Raw genomic sequence first — 22044 nt, forward strand, 5'->3', positions numbered from 1 at the left:
TACTTCTTCCGATCAAAATGCACTAGCTCATGTATATCCCTGCTGACCTTCATTTGCTAATTATTTGCTTTTTCTGTCTTTTTATTGAATTTCTATTAGTTATCTGAGAGTCAGCAATTATTTTCAATTCCTAGTTGCCCTTGAGCAGGTGATAATGAGTGCTGCAATCCTTCTCGTGAAGGAGCCTCTCATAGTGCTATTCGTAGTCAGACTGATACAGCCTGGAAACAGGCCCTTCGGCCCAACCTGCCCACACCGGCCAACATGTCCCAGATACACTAGTCCCACCTGCCTGCATTTAGTCCATATCCCTCCAAATCTGTCCTATCCATGTACCTGTCTAACTGTTTCTTAAATGTTGGGATTGTCCCAGCCTCAACTACCTCCTCTGGCAGCTTGTTCCATTCACCCACCACTGTGTGAAAAATGTACCACTCAGATCCTATTAAATCTTTTCCCCTTCACCTTAAACCTATGTCCTCTGGTCCTCGAGTCACCAACTCTGGACAAGAGACTGTGCATCTACTCGACTATTCCTCTCATGATTTTGTACACTTCTATAATATACCCCACATCCTTCTGCGCTCAAAGGGATAGAGTCCCAGCCTACTCAACCTCTCCCTATAGTTCAGACTGTCTAGTCCTGGCAAAACCCTCGTAAATCTTCTCTGTACCCTTTCCAACTTGACAACATCCTATAACATACGGTGCCCAGAACAGAACACAATACTCTAAATTCGGCCTCACGTCTTATACAACTGCAACATGACCTTTCAATGTCTATTCTCAATACTCTGACTGATGAAGGCCAATGTGCCAAAAGTCTTTTAGACTACCCAATCTATTTGTGACTCCATCATCAAGGAACCATGCACCTGTACTCCTGGATCCCTCTGCTCTACAAACACCCCAAAGCCCTACCATTCATTGTTTAGGTCCTGCCCATGTTAGACTTCCCAATATGCAACACCTCACATTTCCCTGTATTAAAATCAACCATTCCTCGGCCCACCTGGCCAATCAATCAAGATCCTGCTGCAATTTTTCACAACCATCTTCAATATCTACAAAACCTCCCACTTTTGTATCATCTCCAAACTTGCTAATCTTGTGTATGTTCTCATCCAAATGATTGATATAGATGACAAACTGTAACGGGGCCAGCGCAGAACCCTGAGGCATACCATTAGTCACAGACCTCCAGTCCGAGAAGCAACCTTCTACCATCACCCTCTGCTTCCTTCCATGAAGCCAATTTTCTATACATTCAGCTATTTCTCCTTGGATCCCATTCGATCCCCATGAGGGATCCCTATTGGACTGTTGAATTTAAAGTTTTAGAGCCAGTGACAACAAAGGACAAGTGAGATATTTCCAAGTCAGAAGGGTGTGTGATTTGTAGGGAATCTGCAGGTGGTGGTGTTCAATGCACTTGCTGCCCTTCCCTTTTTAGTGATATGGGTTGTGGATTTTGGATGTGCTGTCAGAGTAGGTTGCATGTGTAAATGCAATATATTTTGTAAATGGTATACATGCAGCTACTGTACAATACTGGCACCAGGAGTGTTTGCGGTACTTAATGAGATGCCAATCAGCAAGCTGCTTTGCTCCGGATGGCGTTGAGCTTCTTCAAAGTTGATGTGGAGAATGTTAATCATGTGCCATATTCATGCCTTTCAGATGTGGAAAGGCCTTGGGATTGTCACGAGATGAGCCACTCACTTCCTGATCTGCTCATGTAGCCACAATCTTTATACAGTTAAATTTCTGATCAATGGGAAACCATAGGTGGAAGCTGGGTGATGATAACCATAAATGGACATCAAGAGTAAGTGGTTAGAATCTCCTTTATTAGAGATTGTATGTCTGTCACCTATGTTGCAAATGTTAGCTTTCACTCTTCAGCCCATGCCTGAATGTTGACTACTACATGCAGAAATGCTTCATTTACTGGGGGGTTATTAATGGAATTGATCCTTGTGCATGAACATCCCCTCGGACCTTATGATGGAAGTTTATTGATGAAGTAGCCAAAGACTGCAGGGCCAGACACTGCCCTGAGGGTTCTGGGAATAGGGTGATTAAGAAGGAACAAGCACATTCATCTTTCTTTGTGCGGTATGACCCCAATTATTGTAGTGTTTTCCCCTTTGATATCCATTAGTTTAACCATTGAGTTTCAATGCATATATTGAATCAAATGCAGTCACTCTCACCTCACCTCACCTCTGGAAGTCAGGTGGCTGATTGGCGTTTAGCCCAAGGCTATGATGAGGTTTACAGCTCGGTTGTGTTGGAAAAAAACTACTGGTTGCAGTGAGTAAGTTATTGGTAAGTAAATGCCTTGAGATACCTTTGTTTAACAATGGGCAATCAGCCAATAACAATCAGCAAAGTGATGATCAGGAGTAGGAACATATGTCAGTTCCGTCATCCCGGGAATTAACCTGGTGAATCTATGCTGCACTCTTTCAATAGGAATAATGTCCTTCCTCAAATTAGGAGACCAAAATAGCACACAATACTCCAGGTACGGCCTCACCAGGGCCCTGTACAACTGCAGTAGGACATCCTAGCTCGTAAACTCAAATCCTCGCGCAATGAAGGCAAACATGTCATCAACTTTCTTCAATGCCTGCTGTACCTGAATGCTTACGTTCAGTGACTGATGTACAAGCACACCCAGGTCTCGTTTGCACCTCCGCTTTTCCTAATCTGACACCATTCAGATAACAATATGCCTTCCTGTTCTTGCCACCAAAGAGGATAACTTCACATTTATCCACATTATACTGATCTGCCATGTATCTGCCCACTTACCCAACTATCCAAGACACCCTACAGCCTCATTGCATCCTCCTCGCAGCTGACACTGCCACCCAGCTTTGTGTCATCTGCAAATTTGGAGATGTTACATTTAATTCCCATGTCTAAATCATGAATATACATTGTAAACAACTGGGGTCCCAGCACCGAGCCTTGCGGCACCCCATTGTCAATGCCTGCCATTCTGAAAAGGGCCCGTTAATTCCTACTCTTTGCTTCCTGTTTGCCAACCAGTTCTCTATCCATGTCAATACCCGACCCCCAATACCATGTCCTCTTCATTTTGCACACTAATCTCTTGCGTGGGACCTTGTTAAAGGATTTTTGAAAGTCCAGATACATCAACTGGCTCTCCCATATCCAGTATTCTTGTTACATCCTCAATTCCAGAAGATTAGTTAAGCATGATTTTCCCTTCATAATTCATTGCTGACTTTGACCGATCCTTTCACTGCTTTCCAAAGGCGCTGCTATTACAATTTTAATAATTGACTCAATCATCTTCCCCACTGCCAATGTACGACTAACTGGTCTATAATTCCCCATTTACTCTCTCCCTCCTTTCTTAAAAAAATGAGTTACATTAGCCATCCTCCAGTCCACAGGAACTGATCCAGTCGAGAGAACATTGGAAAATGATCACCAATGCATCCAAGATTTCGAGGGCCACCTCCTTGAGTATTCTGGGATGCTCTTTATCTGTCTTCAGTCCCAACAGTTTACCTAATACAATTTTCTGACATGTGGATTCTCGTCAGTTCCTTCCTCCCACTAGATCCTCTGTCCCCTAGTATTTCTGGGAGATTGTTTGTGTCTTCCTTAGTGAAAGCAGAACCAAAGTGCTTGTTTAACTGTTCTGCCATTTCCTTGTCTCCCATTATAAATTCACCCGTCTCTGATTCTAAGGGACCTACTTTGTCTTCACTAACCTTCTCCTTTTTACATATCTGGTGAAGCTTTTAATGTCAGTTTTTATATTTCCTGCAAGCTTTCTTTCATGCTCTTTTCCCCCCCCTCTGAATTAACCCCTTTCTCTCCGTTGAATTCTAAATTTCTCCCAGTCATCCGGTTTGCTGCTTCCTCTGGCCAATTTATTTACCTCTTCCTTGGATTTAACACTATCCTTGATTTCCCTCATTAGCCACGGTTGAGCCGCTTTCCCCATTTTGTTTTCGCCAGACAGGGATGACCAATTTTTGGAGTTTTGGAGCATCTTTAAATCTTTGCCATCGCATCTCTACCATCAACCCTTTAAGTATAATTTGCCAGTCTATCCTAGCCAATTTCTGTCATACCTTCGAAGTCTCCTTTCATTAAGTTCAAACCCTAGTCTCTGAATTGACCATGTCATCTCCATCCTAATGCAAAATTCCACCATATTATGGTCTCTGTTGCCCAAGGGGTCGTGCACAACAAGATTGCTGACTAATCCTTCCTAATTATACAATACCCAGTCTAGGATGGCCTGCCCTCTGTTCGGTTCTTCCACATATTGGCTTAAAAACCCATCCCATATACAATCCAGGAAATCCTCCTCCTCAGTTCTGTTACCAATTTGGTTGGCCCAATCTATATGTAGATTAAAGTCACACACGATAACTGCTGCACCTTTGCTACATGTATCCCTAATTTCCTGCTTGAAGCTATCCCCAACCTCCCGACTGCGGTTTTGTGGTCTGTATACAACTCCAACAAGCCCGTGGCTATTTTGCAGTTCTACCCATCCCAATTCTACAGCATCCAAGCTAATGTCTCTCCTTGCTATTGCATTAATCTCCTCTTTAACCAGCAATGTCTCCCCACCTCCTCTTCCTTTCTGTCTATCCTTCCTAAATATTGAATACCCCTGCATGTTCAGCTCCCAGCCTTGGTCACCCTGGAGTCATGTCTCCGCATTTCCAACTATATCATATTACTTAACTAACTGTGCATTCAATTCATCCACCTTATTACGAATGCTCCTTGCATTAATGCACAAAGCTTTCAGGTTTGTTTTTCTTTTCTCCCTTCTATCTTTCGCTTCTGACTTCCTTTTATGGTCCTCTGTCTCTTTGCATTGGTTCCCATCCCCCTGCCGTTAGTTTAAACGTGACCTTTCCTACACTTAATTTCCCGTTAACTGCATGCATACACTCCACCTTCATGACCCCCACCCCCCCACTATTCAGTTTAAACCCATCCGTGTAGCACTAGCAAACCTGCCTGCCAGAATGTCGATCCCCCCCCCCTCTAATTAAGGTGCAACCTGTCCCTTTTGTACAGGGAGATCCCGGTGGTGCAGCATGATTGGCCAGTGATTAGCTTGAGTGGATTGTCCTGCTGTTTGAAAACAGGCCATACTTGGGCAATTGTTGTAATTGATGGGTGGATCCCAGTGTTGCTGTATGTGGATTAGCACAACTTTACTAGAGGCTCAGCTTGTTCGAAAGCATACACCTTCAATTCTTCAGTTGACTTTCTGCTCATTATTAATGATTTCCCCTAATTTAGTATAATTTGCACATGTATACATTGTGTTTTTGATTCTGAAGTCTAAACCGTACATATAAATGTTGAACAGCAAACGCCACATTAATTAATCAACTGAAACACCAACTGCAATAATCACCCTTTACTCCCATTGTTTACTCCATTGGTAAGAATAGTAAAAGTAAAACCCATTTTTAAAAGTTAGTCTGCAGGCAATTTAATTCTTCGGCTTTAAATTTTGATTCTGGGAGCTGTGGCAATTTTCAATCCAGTCAGTGTTTGATCTATTTCAACAGTCCCAATTGAACCTCCTTTAGGAAGCAATGCTATGCTGTCAGACTTAAATGCAGGTATAAGAGCTCCCTTACTAGTTAAAGTATAAAGACTGGACTTTGCTCCAACTCACACACGAATGTTTTGGCAAGTCCTTGTACTTACAATTACACATAGCAAAGTACAGTTAAAGTAGATAAAGTATTTCTCTGGAACAATTGAAAGATATCATGCGGGCGCTGTTGTGTTGCTGCTGAACACCTCCAGGGTGTCCCGTCCCTGTCCGTGGGCTACTGGAGGTGTCTGGGGTGGCCCTGGCGGCCCCAGACTTGCAGCCGGCACGGGGGGGAGGCGCTGGCTCCAGCTCGGCTCTGCCTGTCCCGCCGGGTTGGTCGGCAGTCCTGGAGCGCCGTGTGTGGGGGGGGGGGGGGGGGCTCGGGGGGTGGGGGAACTGGCCCAGCTCCGGGGGGGGGCCATTCGCCGGCAGGCCGGGGTCCATCAGCTGCTCTCTCTCCTTGTCCAGTGGCTGTCGATTGGCCCCCTTGATGCTGGCAGGGGCCGAGCACGGTCATCGGCGGGGATGCACACGGGGTGCTGCGGGTGCTCGGTGGGTCAGGCAACGTCTCTGGAGAAGGGTTCCGACCCGAAACGTCACCCATTCCTTTTTTCCGGAGAGGCTGCCTGTCCCACTGAGTTACTGCGGCATTCTGTGTTCATCACCGTTAATGGCTAGTGCTTGCGGCGCTGGGCACCTGAGTTCGATCCTGGCTATGGATGAGGAGCGGGTCTGTGCGCGCAGCTGCCGAGAATGACTCTCTGCAGGTTCAGTCTCTCCCCTGTCTCCCACTCACATCTGCCCCGTCTCTCTCGCTGATCCACCCAGCTCTCCCACTACCTAGCAACCCCGTTCCTCAGATTAAATATATTTTTTACACATAAATCATGAATAAAGATAAGAATTTAAACACAGTTTATGCAGCCAGCGCTTTGTTCGCTTTTTCTTTATAGCGAGTGACCTTTGACACATCCCATGATTCCTTGCGTTTTTCAGAATACCAAACTCGCTTATTGTACCCCGCTTACAATCACCTCAACTGCCACCTTAAAGACGAGGGAAGGGGGAAGCCATTTCTTTCTCAACTATTCTGCTATTTAACTAGAGCACCAGTCAGTGGTAAGTCAAGTGCCTCCATGCATCTTTGGTTTTTAACCTCAGCAAACTACATTCTATCAGTCTTGGTCTTGTTAATTCTAACTAATTAGCCATCGCACTTTGGACATGCCTGCCTTAGATTTCCACCAACTATGTTGCAAAAATAAACATTTCAGATTCAAGATCATATCCTCTTCCTTGATCTAGGAACACAAAAAAAATGTCTCTGTCTATTCAGCTGAAACGCTTTTTCATTATTCACACCTCACATTATCACACCTCACTGTGCCTTAACCCAAAACAACAGAAGGAACAATAATCCCATTCTCATAATTTAATTATTTTTCAAGACCTGAACCACGTACAAATCAGATGTGTTTATTTTTTTCAGAAACAAGATTACTGATGATTATCTGGAGTAAATATATTATAATTTGCATGGAAAACATAACATAATTTTTCCTCACTCCGTTCCATAATAGGCTGACATTTGTGATTTGCCAAATCAATTCTCATGTATGAGAAACTCCATGGAAATAATGACATATTCCAAGGGGTAACTCCTTTTCCAAAAGACATCACGTGCTCATCAAATGGAAAGAGACTAAAATAACATAGAAGTAATAATTGCCATTAATAAATGCTTTTATTATATTAAGACATTTTATTTCTGCTTACATTTTACGTCAACTTATCCATGAAGAATTTGAATGGAAACCATGAAAGTAAACCTGTCACACTGTCATTTCCCTTTCCCAGTGCTTGATGGAATATCACAGGAGGTTAACTGCGTGGATAGAACCATGATGACTATACAAACACTGGCCCTGAGTGGATAGCTGTTTGATGTGGCACCTAGAGATTTTAATGGATGTACAATTACAAGCAAAACATCCAGGGTTTTCCAAGATATACTGCCAGAGCAGACAATGCTCTTTGAGTCAGTTATCTATCCCACGGACTGACAAAGTAATGGCATTGTTAATTTTAATTCACTGTGAAATTCTCTGCTTTAGCAACTGCTTTTCCTTCACAGCCAACACATTTATCAGGGTCATGTACATTGGACTTCATCCTATTCCCATGTTCATCTTGCTGCATTCGATTCCAGATGCAAAAGCAAGTTAGGCCACTTCTGCATTGCTGAAATGTTATGGTGTTTAGTTACATTAAACCCAATTTCCACATTGATTAAACACTTAATGCTCAAATATGCAACTGGAAGTGCCATGTATGTTTTTACATTAATTTGGTATTTTCACCATCAGCTGTATAATCCAACAGTAACAAAAAAAATACATGACGACATTAATGTTGAGTGGATGCACAGACTTGATAAGTCATGTGCAACTTGATTGTCAAAGATAAAAGATAATAATGTATACCTTAATTACAGTACCATTCTTTGATGAAACATAAAATCTAAGCAATTCCAAAGAACCTACTGGATTGGAACGGTGTCAAAAGGTAGTTCACATTAATCTGGCACCCTGTATGTATTTGAATGTTTTGTCAGTACAATTACTTGTCAGAATGAAAATTGTAAAATTAATGCCTACTGTTAAAAAATTGCTTCTTATTGATTGGTGAGGCACTACAATAATATTTAGACACGGGATATTAATTTTTATTTTACAGTTGAAAATAACCAAGCCATTAACGGTAGGTAATCGGGGTTTGATGAGCATTGACTCTCCTACAAAAATAATGTCTATAACTTCTTAAAGAAAGTATCACATAAAATTAATAAACTTTTAATTATGGACAAATTTGCAGTTGCTGCAACCTTGATAAGAACAGCTTTCAAATATGTTATTGTAATCTCTGCGGAGGACAAATTCATGTTTGGTTGCGTATTAAGATTGGATGCAAGAACATTAGCCACCAGATGTACTCACCTCTTGACATTCATTTCCACTCATAACAAACAGTATTACTGACCATTAGAAATAGCCTGAAAAAAAAAAAACATCATTGCAGATGTTATGTGAAAACAACCTTACTTGGAAAGCTCTCCAGGCCCACCAGGACCGTACGAAATAGGAGAAATCCAATGCACTACAACTGCAAAAAATACAAAAAAACATCTGGGAAATCAATCAAACACAGGAAAATGTCAATGTAATTTTGTAGATTTGCTGCTCCAGGTCTTGCACAAGAGATTATAATCCAATTTTTAAATGAAAATTCAATCTGTGATTCAGAGGAGCGACCACAGGGAAAAGGAAATCGAGATGGAAATCGAGAAGCAATGATTTTCACTGTGGCCAGGAGATACTTGTGTAGTTACTGTAGTTAGAATTGTCACCTTTCTTGAAGATGGTCATAAATGCGGCACACATATTCTCCGAGGTCACCTGCGATATCCTGATCGTTCAAGATTGTGAATTTATTACTGAAATTCCTCTCTGCCAACAATAACTATAACCTGCAAGGGCTACAGACAGCAGCTGGAAGTGACATAGCAAGAACCCATTTTTGGCAAGCAAATGTATGTCCTCTGTGTTGCAACATTTTGTGGCTTTCATTACTCACGCATGTACTTTTGATACTATGTTGAAAGACACCAAAATGACTGGCTTTAGATCACAAACACTTATTTGAATGAGTTATCAGCTAGGAAAAAACAAGAGGTTTAATTAACAGCAATGTGATAATGATCAGGTAATCTGCTTTTAATAATGTTAAACTGAGGGATAAATATTGAGATACAAGAAGTACCTAGGCTACAACAAATTCCATTCCTGTTAACTGCTCATAACCCAAAATATTAGTAAGTCAGGAATAAACAAGAACCGTGTGGGAGGATCACAGAAACAGATGTGACAGGGGAGCAAGTAGGCGTAGGAAGAGTATGCAGATGCCGGAAAAGCAGCCGCCAGCCGCCAGCCGCTCTCATTGATGCATTGAGTGAGTCTACTTGGTGCTTCAAATTCTGCACGGCTCAACTCAACCCCGAGTAATATGCTCAGTGGGGGAGGAGGGAGGGTTTCCTCCAAAACACTTGTTTGTATACGCAATCCAGGGAAGACCTTGCTGTTCTTCTGAATATCATGACACCTGACAAAGTAGATGGAATTATAGTTTGATATCCAATCCTGACAATGACATCAGCAGCAATAATGAACTGGAGTGGTAGCCCAGATTTTGGAATGGAACTTGACCACACAACCTTTTACTTCAAAGGGGAACCGGGTGGTGCCGGGTGGTGCCACCAGCAGTGGCTGCCTCGCCAGCAGTCTGTCTGTCCTTTCTTCTTTTCATGATTTTTAGTATGTGTTAAAAGTATGTTTTAATGTTCCTTGGTTTGTTTTATATGGGGTGTGAGGGGGGAGGGTTGGAGAACACTTTTTTTCAATCTCTTAGCTCGACAAGAGATGTGATTTCTTTCACGATCGTATCTTCGTCCCCACTGCGGCCTAACATCGAGGAATTGGTGGCTTTTCCTGCGGGACTTCAACATCGCGGAGCTTGCGATCGCTTTGCCGGGGATCGACTTGCCGGGGATTGCCATGTGGACTTTATCATTGTGAAGCCCGCGGTCTCTGGTAAGAAGAGGCCAACTCGGGAGCTCCATGCCGCGATACCCGACGCGGGAGTTTTGATCACCTCGATGGGGACTTCAATCGTCGGCTGCGGGGGCTTTGATCACCCCGACCGCGGGAGAACAAAGAGGAAGAAGTTTGAACTTTATTGCCTTCCATCACAGTGAGGAGTGTGGAATCCACTGTGGTGGATGTTTATGTTGACTTTTATGTGGTTGAGTGTTTTGTTGCTTTTCACTTAGTATGGCTGTATGGTAATTCACATTTCACTGTACCATAATTGGTACATGTGACAATAAACTGACCTTGAACCTTGAACCCTTGAGTCTGACTGACACAGCTATGGTTGATGATTATTATACATTAAGTCATCATATCAATCTTCTACAGCCAAACAGACACATATTATCCACATTAGTGAATCAGTTTTTCTCTAATATCGGTTAAGTGTAAGAAAAATATTTAGAATGCAGTGGAAGAAGCACTCATCTCTGTGCTTACACAAACGGGCTGTAATCACAGGAATGCTGCCAACATTGAGAATGTATCAAAGTCCTACAAGGACTTGGTCTGACTTGGATATCTCACATGTTTCAAACTGTTGGAGGATCTCAGCAAGTGAGGCAGCATCTGTGGAGGGCAATGGACAGCTATTGCTTCAATTCAGGGCCCTTCTTCAAAGGGTTCAGTTCCTCCAGCAGTTTGAACCATGTGAGAAATCCAAGTCAGAATCTTGTAAGACTTTGAAACAACTTCAGAGTTGGCAGCTTTCCTTGTACCTGATGGTGATGAATGCTTCCTCCTCACTCGATCCTAAATATGTTTCTAACACTGAAACAATGGAGTAAAGGGGTGAGGTAAAGTGTTGGGAAGAGTGTGGATCCAAGTAAGGAGGGGTTTATTAGCAGATCAGTCAGGTGGGGAGAGAAGTGTGGAGATAATGTGAAGATGATAAGACAAAAGTTGCAAATGGTGGCATCTCATAAAAAAGGAAGGTGGCGGGTGAAGTGTAGAACCAGAGGAGGCTGGGATGGTAGGTAAAAGGAAACAAGTGGTTATCTGAAAAATGCTGGAGGGAGGGAGGGATGGATGATGAGCAGCTGGATGAGTTTTAGGATGGGAGTGAAACTAGAAGATGGGGAGAGGGGAATTTAAAAGGTGTGTGCAGGGGGGATGCTGGGTAGAAAGGAAGTGGGTGGTGGGGATGTGAGGTAATTTAAATTGGAATATTCATCATTCATGCCATTGGATTGTAGGTTTCCCAAACGGAACACGAGGCATTGTTCTTTCAGTTTATACGTGGTCTCATTCTGACAATAGAGCGGGATGAGATCAATATGAGAATGGGAAGGGGATTGGAGTAGTTGGCAGCTGGAACTCCAGTTGTGGGAATGGGAAGGGGATTGGAGCAACAGGGAGCTCCAGCTCGCCCTGATGAACATTACAAGTTTTTGACAAAGCAGTCGCCTAGTCTCCACCTGACCGATGTAGAGGAGGCATATCGAGAGCACTGAATGTGGAGGTGCGTCAACCTCTGTCTCATTTGGAAGGGCTGTTTTGGTCCCTGAATGGAGGAGCTGGAGGAACAGGTTTTGCTCCTCCTGCAATTGTAGGAAATGTGCCTGGGGAAAGGGGGGGGGGGGGGGGGGGGGGGGGGGGGGGGGGGGGGGGGGTGGAAAGATAGCACTGCAGGGAATGGAGGAGATGAGAGTGAGGGCTTCTTCCACAGCTGTGAGGAGGATCCATCTTTCCTGAAGACAGAGAATGTGTGAGATGTCCTACAGTGAAAAGTTTCATCTTGAGACCAGATGTGGTGGATACGGGAAACTACGTAGAAGTAATGGTGTGAGAGACAGGATTGGAGAGAACGATTTCACCATCTGCAGTCTCTTGTGTCGTCAGTATACCTTCAGTTGCTAAACCAAGTAAAAGTTGATTATTTTCGGAATATTTGGCATTGTAGAGCATTTGACGGCATCTTGTTTAGACACAGGCGCAGTACATAGCATAGGTCATTTGGCCAAGAAATTTACACTAAACTGATGTTTGTTCTTTCATATATATTCTCATATATTCTCCACAAAATGAACCAGCGGTTTAAATCCTTGCAATCCCAGTTCACCTCATGCGACTGTGAAATATATTTGCATGCAATTAAATTTCACGTACAACAATCAGAAGAATGACTAGTTGATCAATTATGATGAAGTTATATAGCTGGGCTGGGAAATGGAAGATGTCTATGCTGTCCTTTTATAAATGTTCTTTGCAGATATCCAGGGAGACCATTCTAACAACAGCACACCTTCAACAACAGGACTACCTCGAAGAGGTACACATTTTTCACTAGACTTAAGCGACAATATTTTGATAAGAGCAAGTATGCTAAAGCTGACCAAGCAAACGCTCAAGCTGATTAAAATGATACAAACATAAATCAGCAGCAGTAATTAGTGAATCTGGAGGGTCACAATAACATCCTTTCATGGCTCTGATGAATTCCAACTGACAGAAGGAGAAGGCCTTAATCATATTTATTGTAAAGGACTGAAATGAATGTGTTCAGAGGTTTTAATCCAGTTCTCAGTTTACTTTGCAAAGCTACACATAATTCAATCCAACCTCATTCCGAGAAATTCCAGAATGGCTGGTGTACAGAATGAAAAGTTTGAACTGCTGCAAGAAGATAAAACCAAAGCACATTCTTTGAGATGAATAAAAGAAGCTTTATTCTACATATGCCTTGAGCTCAATGCTATCCAGACTTAATCAAAAGCAATGCAGTGACGTTTAATATTGAGCGCTGGCACATTCAAATAATGCAGTGACGTTTAATATTGAGCACTGGCACATTCAAATAATAATCACAATTACTTATTTCACGCATTTCTAAGAGTTTGCTCTATTGACACCGAAATAAATACAAATAAAAACATTTAATTGCATCTGCGCAATCCCCTAATGAGAGCAGCACAGGTTCAGGTGGCAATTCAAGAACATTTCTTTCTTTATTAATCTGTGGAATTCATTGCCACAGATGGCTGTGGAGGCCAAGTCATTTGGGCATTTTTAAAGCAGTGATTGGTAGGTTTTTGTTTAGCAAGGGGGTCAAGGGTTATGGGAAGAAGGCAGGGGAATGGGGTTGAGAGGGAAAGATAGATCAGCCATTATCGAATGGCCCAGCAGACTCGATGGGTCAAATGACCTAATTCTGCTTCTATGTCATATGGTCTTTATAAGAGTGCAGAGGTCAATAAAACTGAATAAAACACCATATACACACCTTGAGTGTTGTGTATAGTTCTGGTCACCACATTATAGGAAAATATTACAATGGAGGTCCACAGAAGATTCAGTGATGTCATCAGGGTTGGTGAATTGTAAGGAAGAAGAAAGACTGGGTACGAAAATCACTAGAAAACTGCGGATGCTGGAAATATGAAATAAAATCAGAAAATACTAGAAACATGTCAGCATCTCAGGAGAGGGACTTAAGGGACTTCAACTCTGAAGAGGGACTCAACTTAAGGGACTTCAACTCTGAAGTTAAGACTTCAGAACAATAATCTTTCATACAAACAAAGAAAAAATAGAGATAAACAAGTTTGAAAGTTGGGGGGGTTTATGAGAGGAACATGGAGAAAATATGTGAAAGACTGGAAATCAGGGGAAATTATATTTAAAAAAAAGGAGATGGACAGAAAGCAGAATAATTATCTAAAATTTCAAGAGAAAAATCCAGGGAACCGAAAATGTGAAAAAATTAGATAGAGAACTAGATATTTTGATTAAAATAACTGAACGTCTAAGGTGAATATCTGAAATTCAGTACCCCAAGCCTTGTGGAGGTTATATCATTCGGGTTATTAAAAACTGTAGATCAAATATCAACAGATCAAGAAAGACATAAAATGCTGGAGCAACTCAGCAGGACAGGCAACATCTCTGGAGAGAAGGAATGGGTGATGTTTCGGGGTGGGACCCTTCTTCAGAAGGTCCTTCCTACACATCACCAGATCAAGAACTTATTAAAACATTCCCTCTTAACTTAAACCTATGTCTTCTGGCTCTTGATTCCTTATGCTGGGTAAAATACTGTGTGCATTCACCCTTTCTATTACCCTCGTCATTTTATACACCTCTACAATAGCACCCCCTGTCTCCAGCGCTCCAAGGAATAAAGTCCTAACCTGCACAACCTCAGCTCCTGGCACCATGCTCATGAAACTTCTATGCACTCTTTCCAGCTTAACAACATCCTTCCTATTGGGGATAATGGCAGCTTCCTATAAATCCCTTTGACCTCTTCCCTTTAATCATCCAGGGATCCAGCAATCCTTCCAGGCGAAGCAGTGATTCATTTGTGCTTCCAATTTAGTGTACTGCATTTGAAGCTCATACTATGATCTCCTCTGCATCGACAAGATCAAATGTAGTTTGGTGACTGCTTTGCAGAACATCGCTGTTTAGTCTACAGCTGTTCAGCCGGACCTTCTTGTTGTCTGTAAATTTAATTCTGTACCCACTCCCATTCTGATCACCTTTATTCATCTCTTATTTGGTTTCAACAAAGCCCAGTGCAAGTTTAAGCAACAAAATCTCATTTTTCAGTTGGCCATTCACATCAGACAATTTCAGATAGCCAGCCAATACAGTTTGTGGCAGAGCTGTACATTTCTAATGAAAAGCCATTCACAAAAAAACATACTCATTTTCCTAGTTCTGGTGAAAAATTAGCAACCTGAAATATTATTGTGTTAGTGATAGATGCTGTCTGACTGGTTGGATATTCCCAGCATTTTTGTTTCATTTCATATTTCCAGTTTTCTTGTCCACTTTCCCACAAAGCACATTGAAAATAAAAACTCACAATGAAAATACACTAGCACTATCCTACACATTAGGGACAATTTACAATTTACACAAGCCAATTAACCTACAAACCTGTACGTCGTCAGAGAATGGGCGGAAACAAGAGAACCCAGAGAAAACCTGCATGATCAGAGGAAGAACGTATAAAGTTTGTGCAGCCAGGATCCGTAGTCAGGATCAAACCTGGGTCTCTGGTGCTGTAAGGCAACAACTTTACTACTGCATCGCCCCCCGGTAATATTTCCACAAAATGATGATGTTTTCAACATTTGACCTTAAGCAAAGGCTGTATGGCAACACTAACATGATATACTCTGCTTTATAATACTGCAATGGCGGTAGCCCTGTCAGCAGCGCGTTAGTTTTTTCAACTTTTTTAAATTTTTAGTATGTTTTAAAGTATGTTTTTAATGTTTCTTTGTGTGTTTTGTGTGGGGGGTGGTGTTGGGGGGGTGAGGGGGAAACCGTTTTGGCTGCCTCCTCCATGGAGACGCGACTTTTTCCAGGTCGCCTCCCCCGTGGCCTAACAGCAAGGATCGGCGCGGCCTTTTCCCGAGACGCGCCTGGAGCTTCAGCGGCGGGCGCAGCGTGGACTCTCGGCGTGGAGCGGGCGATCCCTCGCTGGGGCTCGCTGGAGGGGAGCGCTCCGTTTCGCTGGCCCGGGGCAGCCGGCAGCCTGAAGCCACGGTCTGCAGAGCTCCAGCTGGCGCGGCTACAGCCCGGGATCCCTCGTGCGGGACCCGGAGGAAGAAGAAGCCATCATTGCCGGCCCACAGCCAACTTCTACCACGGGCGCGGTGGCGACTTACCATCACCCCTGGAGGGGAGCTTCGACTGCCGGCCCTGCGGTCTGCGGTGCTTCTGGCTGCGGTGCGGCGGGAACTTTAAACTTGGCTTTAAACTGTGGCCTACACCAACTTAAAGCCGTGGTCTCCGGTGGGGAAGAGCCGACTCTGGACTTACCTGGACTTGTACCTAGTCCTTTTACCATCTGGACGCCCGCAGCTACGGCTGCGGAGGGTTGAGGTCCCGACCACGGGGGGAAATGGAGGAGGACTGGCCAAATTGTGTGCCTTCCACCATAGTGATGAATGCTGTGGTGGATGTTTATGTTAAATTTTTATTATGTTTTTGTGTGTGTTCTTTATAATTGTACCGCTGCTGACATATTCATTTCACTTGCACTTATGTGCAATGTGAGAAATAAACCGTATTGTATTGTATTGTATTGCCTATATTTTCAGATAATGAATGTGAAGGAGACAATAATACACTGATGTAGTGCATTTAGAACTGCTGAGTACAATTAATTTCTAGACACTGTCTTCAGATATGTTTTCCTGCCCTTGTCAGGCACCACATGTATCTCAGGAATTGTGTCCATTTGGCTGCTCTCCCTTAGAATATCAAAAAATATTCATTGGACTTGGCTGCAACCCATTAAGTTCACATCACAAACTTGCCCTTAATCAAGTAGTGCACTTATTTAACATATAGGACCCAAATGGTAATCACTTCCGAGGTCCACTTAACTGAAACAGGTATAGATACAAATACTGGTATTTTTTGTGAGGCTTAATATTACATCAGTACTAGCTCTTATTAACAGTATAGCTGCTGTTCAAGTTGCTATTAAATAACTGAAGGTTAAAAATTGTTTCCTTAGTTATAAAGCAGGGAATTATGATGGATGAGTGTTTGTGTTAACAAAATAATTTGATTGAAATAGTTCTCCAGTCCTGAAAACATTTCACACTTGGCTTTGCACACACCCACTCATCTTAAAATATTTACTGCTTTACAAGTTAAATTAAATTTGAATTAATTAAACAACACAAATTTACTATTGTTAAAATGTAACTTACAAATTACTGTGGTGAATTGTGACTACAAGTGGTGCGACGAGTGTTCTAAATTATGCGATTCGTGGAAACTGCTCAAAACACTGACTTTCAGTCACAAGGTAGCACCAAGTTATCTAAGTGGTTGGCAGGTGTTTACATCAGATTATAGGAGATTAAGGATCTGTATTCAGTTTACAAATCTAGAAATGGAAAAGCCTAAACAAGCCAACACTGTTTCTATATTGGTATGAAATTTCAAGTTGTTTCACCACAACGGAGAGAAATCCAGCATCTTTACTTAATCTGGGTTACATGTGATTCCAGTGATTCCACGTCAATATGATTCACCTGCAACTACTTTCTAATGTGGCAGGAGATCAGTTGCATCAAACTGTTACCAATAAATAACTCAAGGCTCACCACCACCTCCTCTTAACAGGCAGAATTGGAGAGCAATCCTCACATTGCCACCTATTAGAATATGAAAGAAAGAGAATGGTGCTTGCCCAAGCTCCAATTCAAAGTTGGACGAACCCAGAAAACGTTGAAGTTTACAGTACTTGTGATTACAGCAATAAAGCAAAAGCAGTTTGGACCAGAATGGCAGCAGTAAGCTTGTAACGTTCTCTATATGTAAAAAATGGCAGATCTAAACTTATATTGTATTTTACCAGGTCTAAAGCAAAATTTCCTCACATTTTCCAGACTTCAGTGCACTCATAATTCCAATCAACAGACTAAGATTTCAATTTGTATCCAAACTCTTTTAAAATAGCTTTACTAAATTTAATTTCACAATTCACCAAGCTAAGAACATTTGATTTTATCCATCAGCACAACTTTGAGGAAAGACTATAAATACATACACAAAATGGAAATGTGCAAAACTGCCTAAATATAAAAAGGTTAACATCAAATGGGTTCTAAATTGAACTGTGAATGTGCAATTTATGGACATGAGTTTGAACTTGTAAAAGATAAGAGTCCTCACAAATGGTTATCCATTTATAGAATGAGTGCAAGAATATCCCATTAACAAATCAACATAGTTTTTTGTGTTATAAAAGCTGGCTGGCCTTCACCCTGCCAATCTGTCAACCAAAACTCTTGTTTCCATATCTGACTACTATGTGTCAACCATTAAACCACCATTGACTCAATTTAAGTGATAATTATATTTTTAATCATCCCTGCTTCCAAATCCCTCTCTGCAATCCATCTCTATGATATTCCACCATATCCATGGTCTTTTAATTCTGGCTTTTTAAGCAATTTCAATTTGATTTGAATTTTATTTTGTCAAGTAGTTTGGTGACAAAACAAATTTTGTTTTATAACATGTCTATGAAATACATGTTAGTATTCCATTTATTAAGCAGTGGAATTTTACAAAGATCAATATTAGGATCTCTCTGTCTGGAGTACATAAATGGGCCTAATGATATCAGCTACTTGTATTCTTTTAAATCTTATTTATCACGCGCAAAGCCATAATTTACTTCTCATACCTAATTGCTCAGGAAGTGGTGGTGATGAGATTGTAAAAATTAAACCAACTACAACCCTTCTGGTTAAGGTATTCCCATAATGCTTTTAGAATCAGTGATATATTCCAAGACAGGATGGTGCAAGCTGGAGAGAATCTTTTGGTAGGGGTGCACATGATGGCCTTCTTGGTCATGCTGCCAAGTAGGCAAGATGAGCAAATGCAGTAACCTTTGTAGATGGTACACACTGTGCATTGTGAAAGTAATAAATGTGCAGAAATGGCACCAAATCTTTCGTCAAGTTTCAAGTTTCAAGTGAGTTTATTGTCATGTGTCCCTGTATAGGACAATGAAATTCTTGCTTTGCTTAAGCACACAGAAAATAGTAGGCATTTACTACAAAACAGATAAATGTGTCCATATACCATGATATAAATATATACACACATGAATAAATAAACTGATAAAGTGCAATTAGCAGAAAGTGGTTATTAATAATCAGAGTTTTGTCCGAGCCAGGTTTAATAGCCTGATGGCTGTGGGGAAGTAGCTATTCCTGAACCTGGTTGTTGCAGTCTTCAGGCTCCTGGTTGCAGGGAGATGAGTGTGTGGCCAGGATGGTGTGGGTCTTTGATGATACTGCCAGCCTTTTTGAGGCAGCGACTGCGATAAATCCCCTCGATGGAAGGAAGGTCAGAGCCGATGATGGACCGGGCAGTGTTTACTACTTTTTGTAGTCTTTTCCTCTCCAGGGCGCTCAAATTGCCGAACCAAGCCACGATGCAACCGGTCAGCATGCCCTCTACTGTGCACCTGTAGAAGTTAGAGAGAGTCTTCCTTGACAAACCGACTCTCCGTAACCTTCTCAGGAAGTAGAGGCGCTGATGAGCTTTTTGATAATTGCGTTAGTGTTCTTGGACCAGGAAAGATCTTCAGAGATGTGCATGCCCAGGAATTTGAAGTTCTTGACCCTTTCAATGTATGGCTGCAGAAACGGCATTTTGTTTGGACCTCAAGGGGTCTAAATGACAATATAAATGGGGTTGGGGCTGTGGGTCCCTTTCAATACAATTGGGAGAAGTTGGGCAATAGTATCGGGATGGATGATCCTTTGCCAGTCAACAAAGCTGACAGTTGTTTAGGTCATTGCCCTACTAGAAACAATTTGGGCCAAGAGGATAGGCACTCCACATCCAGAACAAATAAATTTGTGAACTATCCAGACACCTGTGAAACACTACTGTTTAAATTCAACTTCTTCCTCCAAGTGAATTTACAGCACTGAAAAGCTAGATCTGATTAAGTAGGACAGATAGGTTTTACATTGACAAACTTTGACATGTAGGAAAACGTGAAGAATGGTCCGACAATTCCAGAAGAGAGCTTTATAAATTTGACAAAACACAAAGTACTGGAGAAATGCAGTCAGGCAGCATCTGGGGAGGGAAATGACAGGTGACATTTTTGGTCAAGACCTTTTTTCAGACCCAAGTTATAAACTTGGTATGACTTATATTCATTTTCACAAACCCTTCGTGCACAAAGGCATTTGTGTATTTGCACAGACTCCTGCAGTCATCCATTGTCTTTTGTAACTCCGGTTCTCAGATTCCTGGTCAGAGCTACGCATACAGTCACAGAGTCTCACACTTCTCATATCTCATACGAGCACAAGTATTCGCTTACTGGATGAATTTCTGGCCAAAGGTACCATTCAACCTGGACAAATTTAACTCTGAATCTACACAACCCATGAGGAACTATCCTTGTGTATACAAGATCCATTCCATGGTGAGCTGGATCACATCAATAAAAATATCCTCAGCCGTACTGTAAATGTCAATTATAGTTAATCATTTTCTTTCAAAATTCTCCTGTGTTTATAAAGATATTTAGATTTAACATGTGTATTCATGCAGAGTCTGGAAATGATTAGAGGGATCTGTAATTGGTATTTTATACAGTGATAGTTATATCTATTTTTTTAACAGCATAATAGCATACAAATTGGTAATTAGATAAGATATGTTATTAATAAATTATAATGATACTTTTTTTCAGTATGGAGTTGAGTGATTGCAACCCACAAGATTTTAATCTTAAATTCAATATTAGACGTGTAAACAAACTTGATTACACTTCTATATTCTCAGAGACAAATTATCTTAATAAACATACAATAAAGTCCCAGGATTATTTTTAAATCGTCAGATCTCTACATCTTCAATTATTTCTCACGTTCCAAGTTAAATTCAAGAAAAGAAAGCAGCGTTGTTTCATAATGACGCAAATATGAAAAACAAAAACTCAAATCTTCTTAGGGCATTTTATGTTCATCTCCTAAACTGAGAAGAATGTCCCATAGATTTTTTTTAATGTAGAGACTTTGATGTAATAACTCGTACATCAGCACTCTGGAGTTGGTACAAAGGCACATCTTAAAGTTTTGAGAATTCTAACACACGCAATGAGCGTTCACTAATTTCAATGTCACCTTTCGCTTACCTCTCTGCTGACGACCATGGCTGTAATTCCAGCACGATAGTGTTGTCACCGCAAACAAAAACGAACACAAAGTTTTCATTCTGGTGGAGTTTTTTGCGCTACTCTTACTTCATTCCCAGAGCTTTTGCTCACTTCAGCTGCAAACTTTCTTCTCGTTGATCTGCAATGACTTTGAGTGAGGCGATGAAGCTGGTGGCTATGCTGCTCCCTGGGACTCACGCCAACCAGGCGGGGAGGGTCGCACACGCCGCCTGGCGGCCAGGTCACAAATATCCTAAATCCAAACCATGTTATCCACATCGCTCACTGTGTGTGCATATTACAATTTTCAGTCACTTTGCAAAAAAAGCCTAGAGTTGCATTATGTGTAACTTTAATCGAAACGAATTTCATGTTTACATGCTCATAAGAATTTAGTCTGTGATGCACTACCTAAACTAAAACTATGTAATTTGATTAAAGTTCCCAACATCTGAGACTATAAAATAAAGAGTGATATTATGGTAATCATGGGTATAAAGCACATGGGAGCCACTGGGTGGTCATCGGTAATGCAGTTCTTGGGTGGTCGCAAGCCCAGTTGGCAGTCTTTTAATATGGGAGAGAGGATGTTGAAAGTGAGGTGACTGTAATGGGAATAACAGCAGAAAATGCTGGTTACATAGCAGCTCTGCAGCATCTGTGGAAAGAGAAAAATTGTGTGTAATGCCCCTGTCCCACTTAGGAAACCTGAACGGAAACCTCTGGAGACTTTGTGCCCCACCCAAGGTTTCCGTGTGGGTCCCGGAGGTTGCAGGTTGTTGCAAGAGGTTGCAGGTAGTGGAAGCAGGTAGGGAGACTGACAAAAACCTCTGGGAACTGCACGGAAACCTTGGGTGGGGCACAAAGCCTCCAGAGGTTTCCGTTCAGGTTTCCTAAGTGGGACAGGGGCATTCATGTTTTAGGTCAAACACCCTTCACCTGAACTGGGGAAAGAAAGAAAACAACTATTTTCAGTTGCAGAGCGGGTAAGAGCAGAATGGATAGGACAAAGGGAATCATCATGATCGGGTGGGGTGTGGGTTGCCATG

The 22044-nt window shown here is 41.8% G+C and overlaps 1 protein-coding gene across 1 annotated transcript in view; it reads right to left on the minus strand.

Moving 5' to 3' along the window:
• The window catches only part of lama2 (laminin, alpha 2), a 323797-nt gene extending 302628 nt beyond the window's left edge, over positions 1 to 21169 (minus strand). The window contains exon 1 of the mRNA XM_055636370.1: positions 20975 to 21169. Within this exon, the coding sequence (XP_055492345.1) occupies positions 20975 to 21053 (79 nt within the window). The 5' untranslated portion in view covers positions 21054 to 21169. The remainder of the gene's footprint in view (positions 1 to 20974) is intronic.
• Between the last annotated feature and the right edge of the window lie 875 nt (positions 21170 to 22044).

Source organism: Leucoraja erinacea, chromosome 5 (assembly GCF_028641065.1).
Source record: "Leucoraja erinacea ecotype New England chromosome 5, Leri_hhj_1, whole genome shotgun sequence".
NCBI classification, from domain to species: Eukaryota; Metazoa; Chordata; class Chondrichthyes; order Rajiformes; family Rajidae; genus Leucoraja; species Leucoraja erinaceus.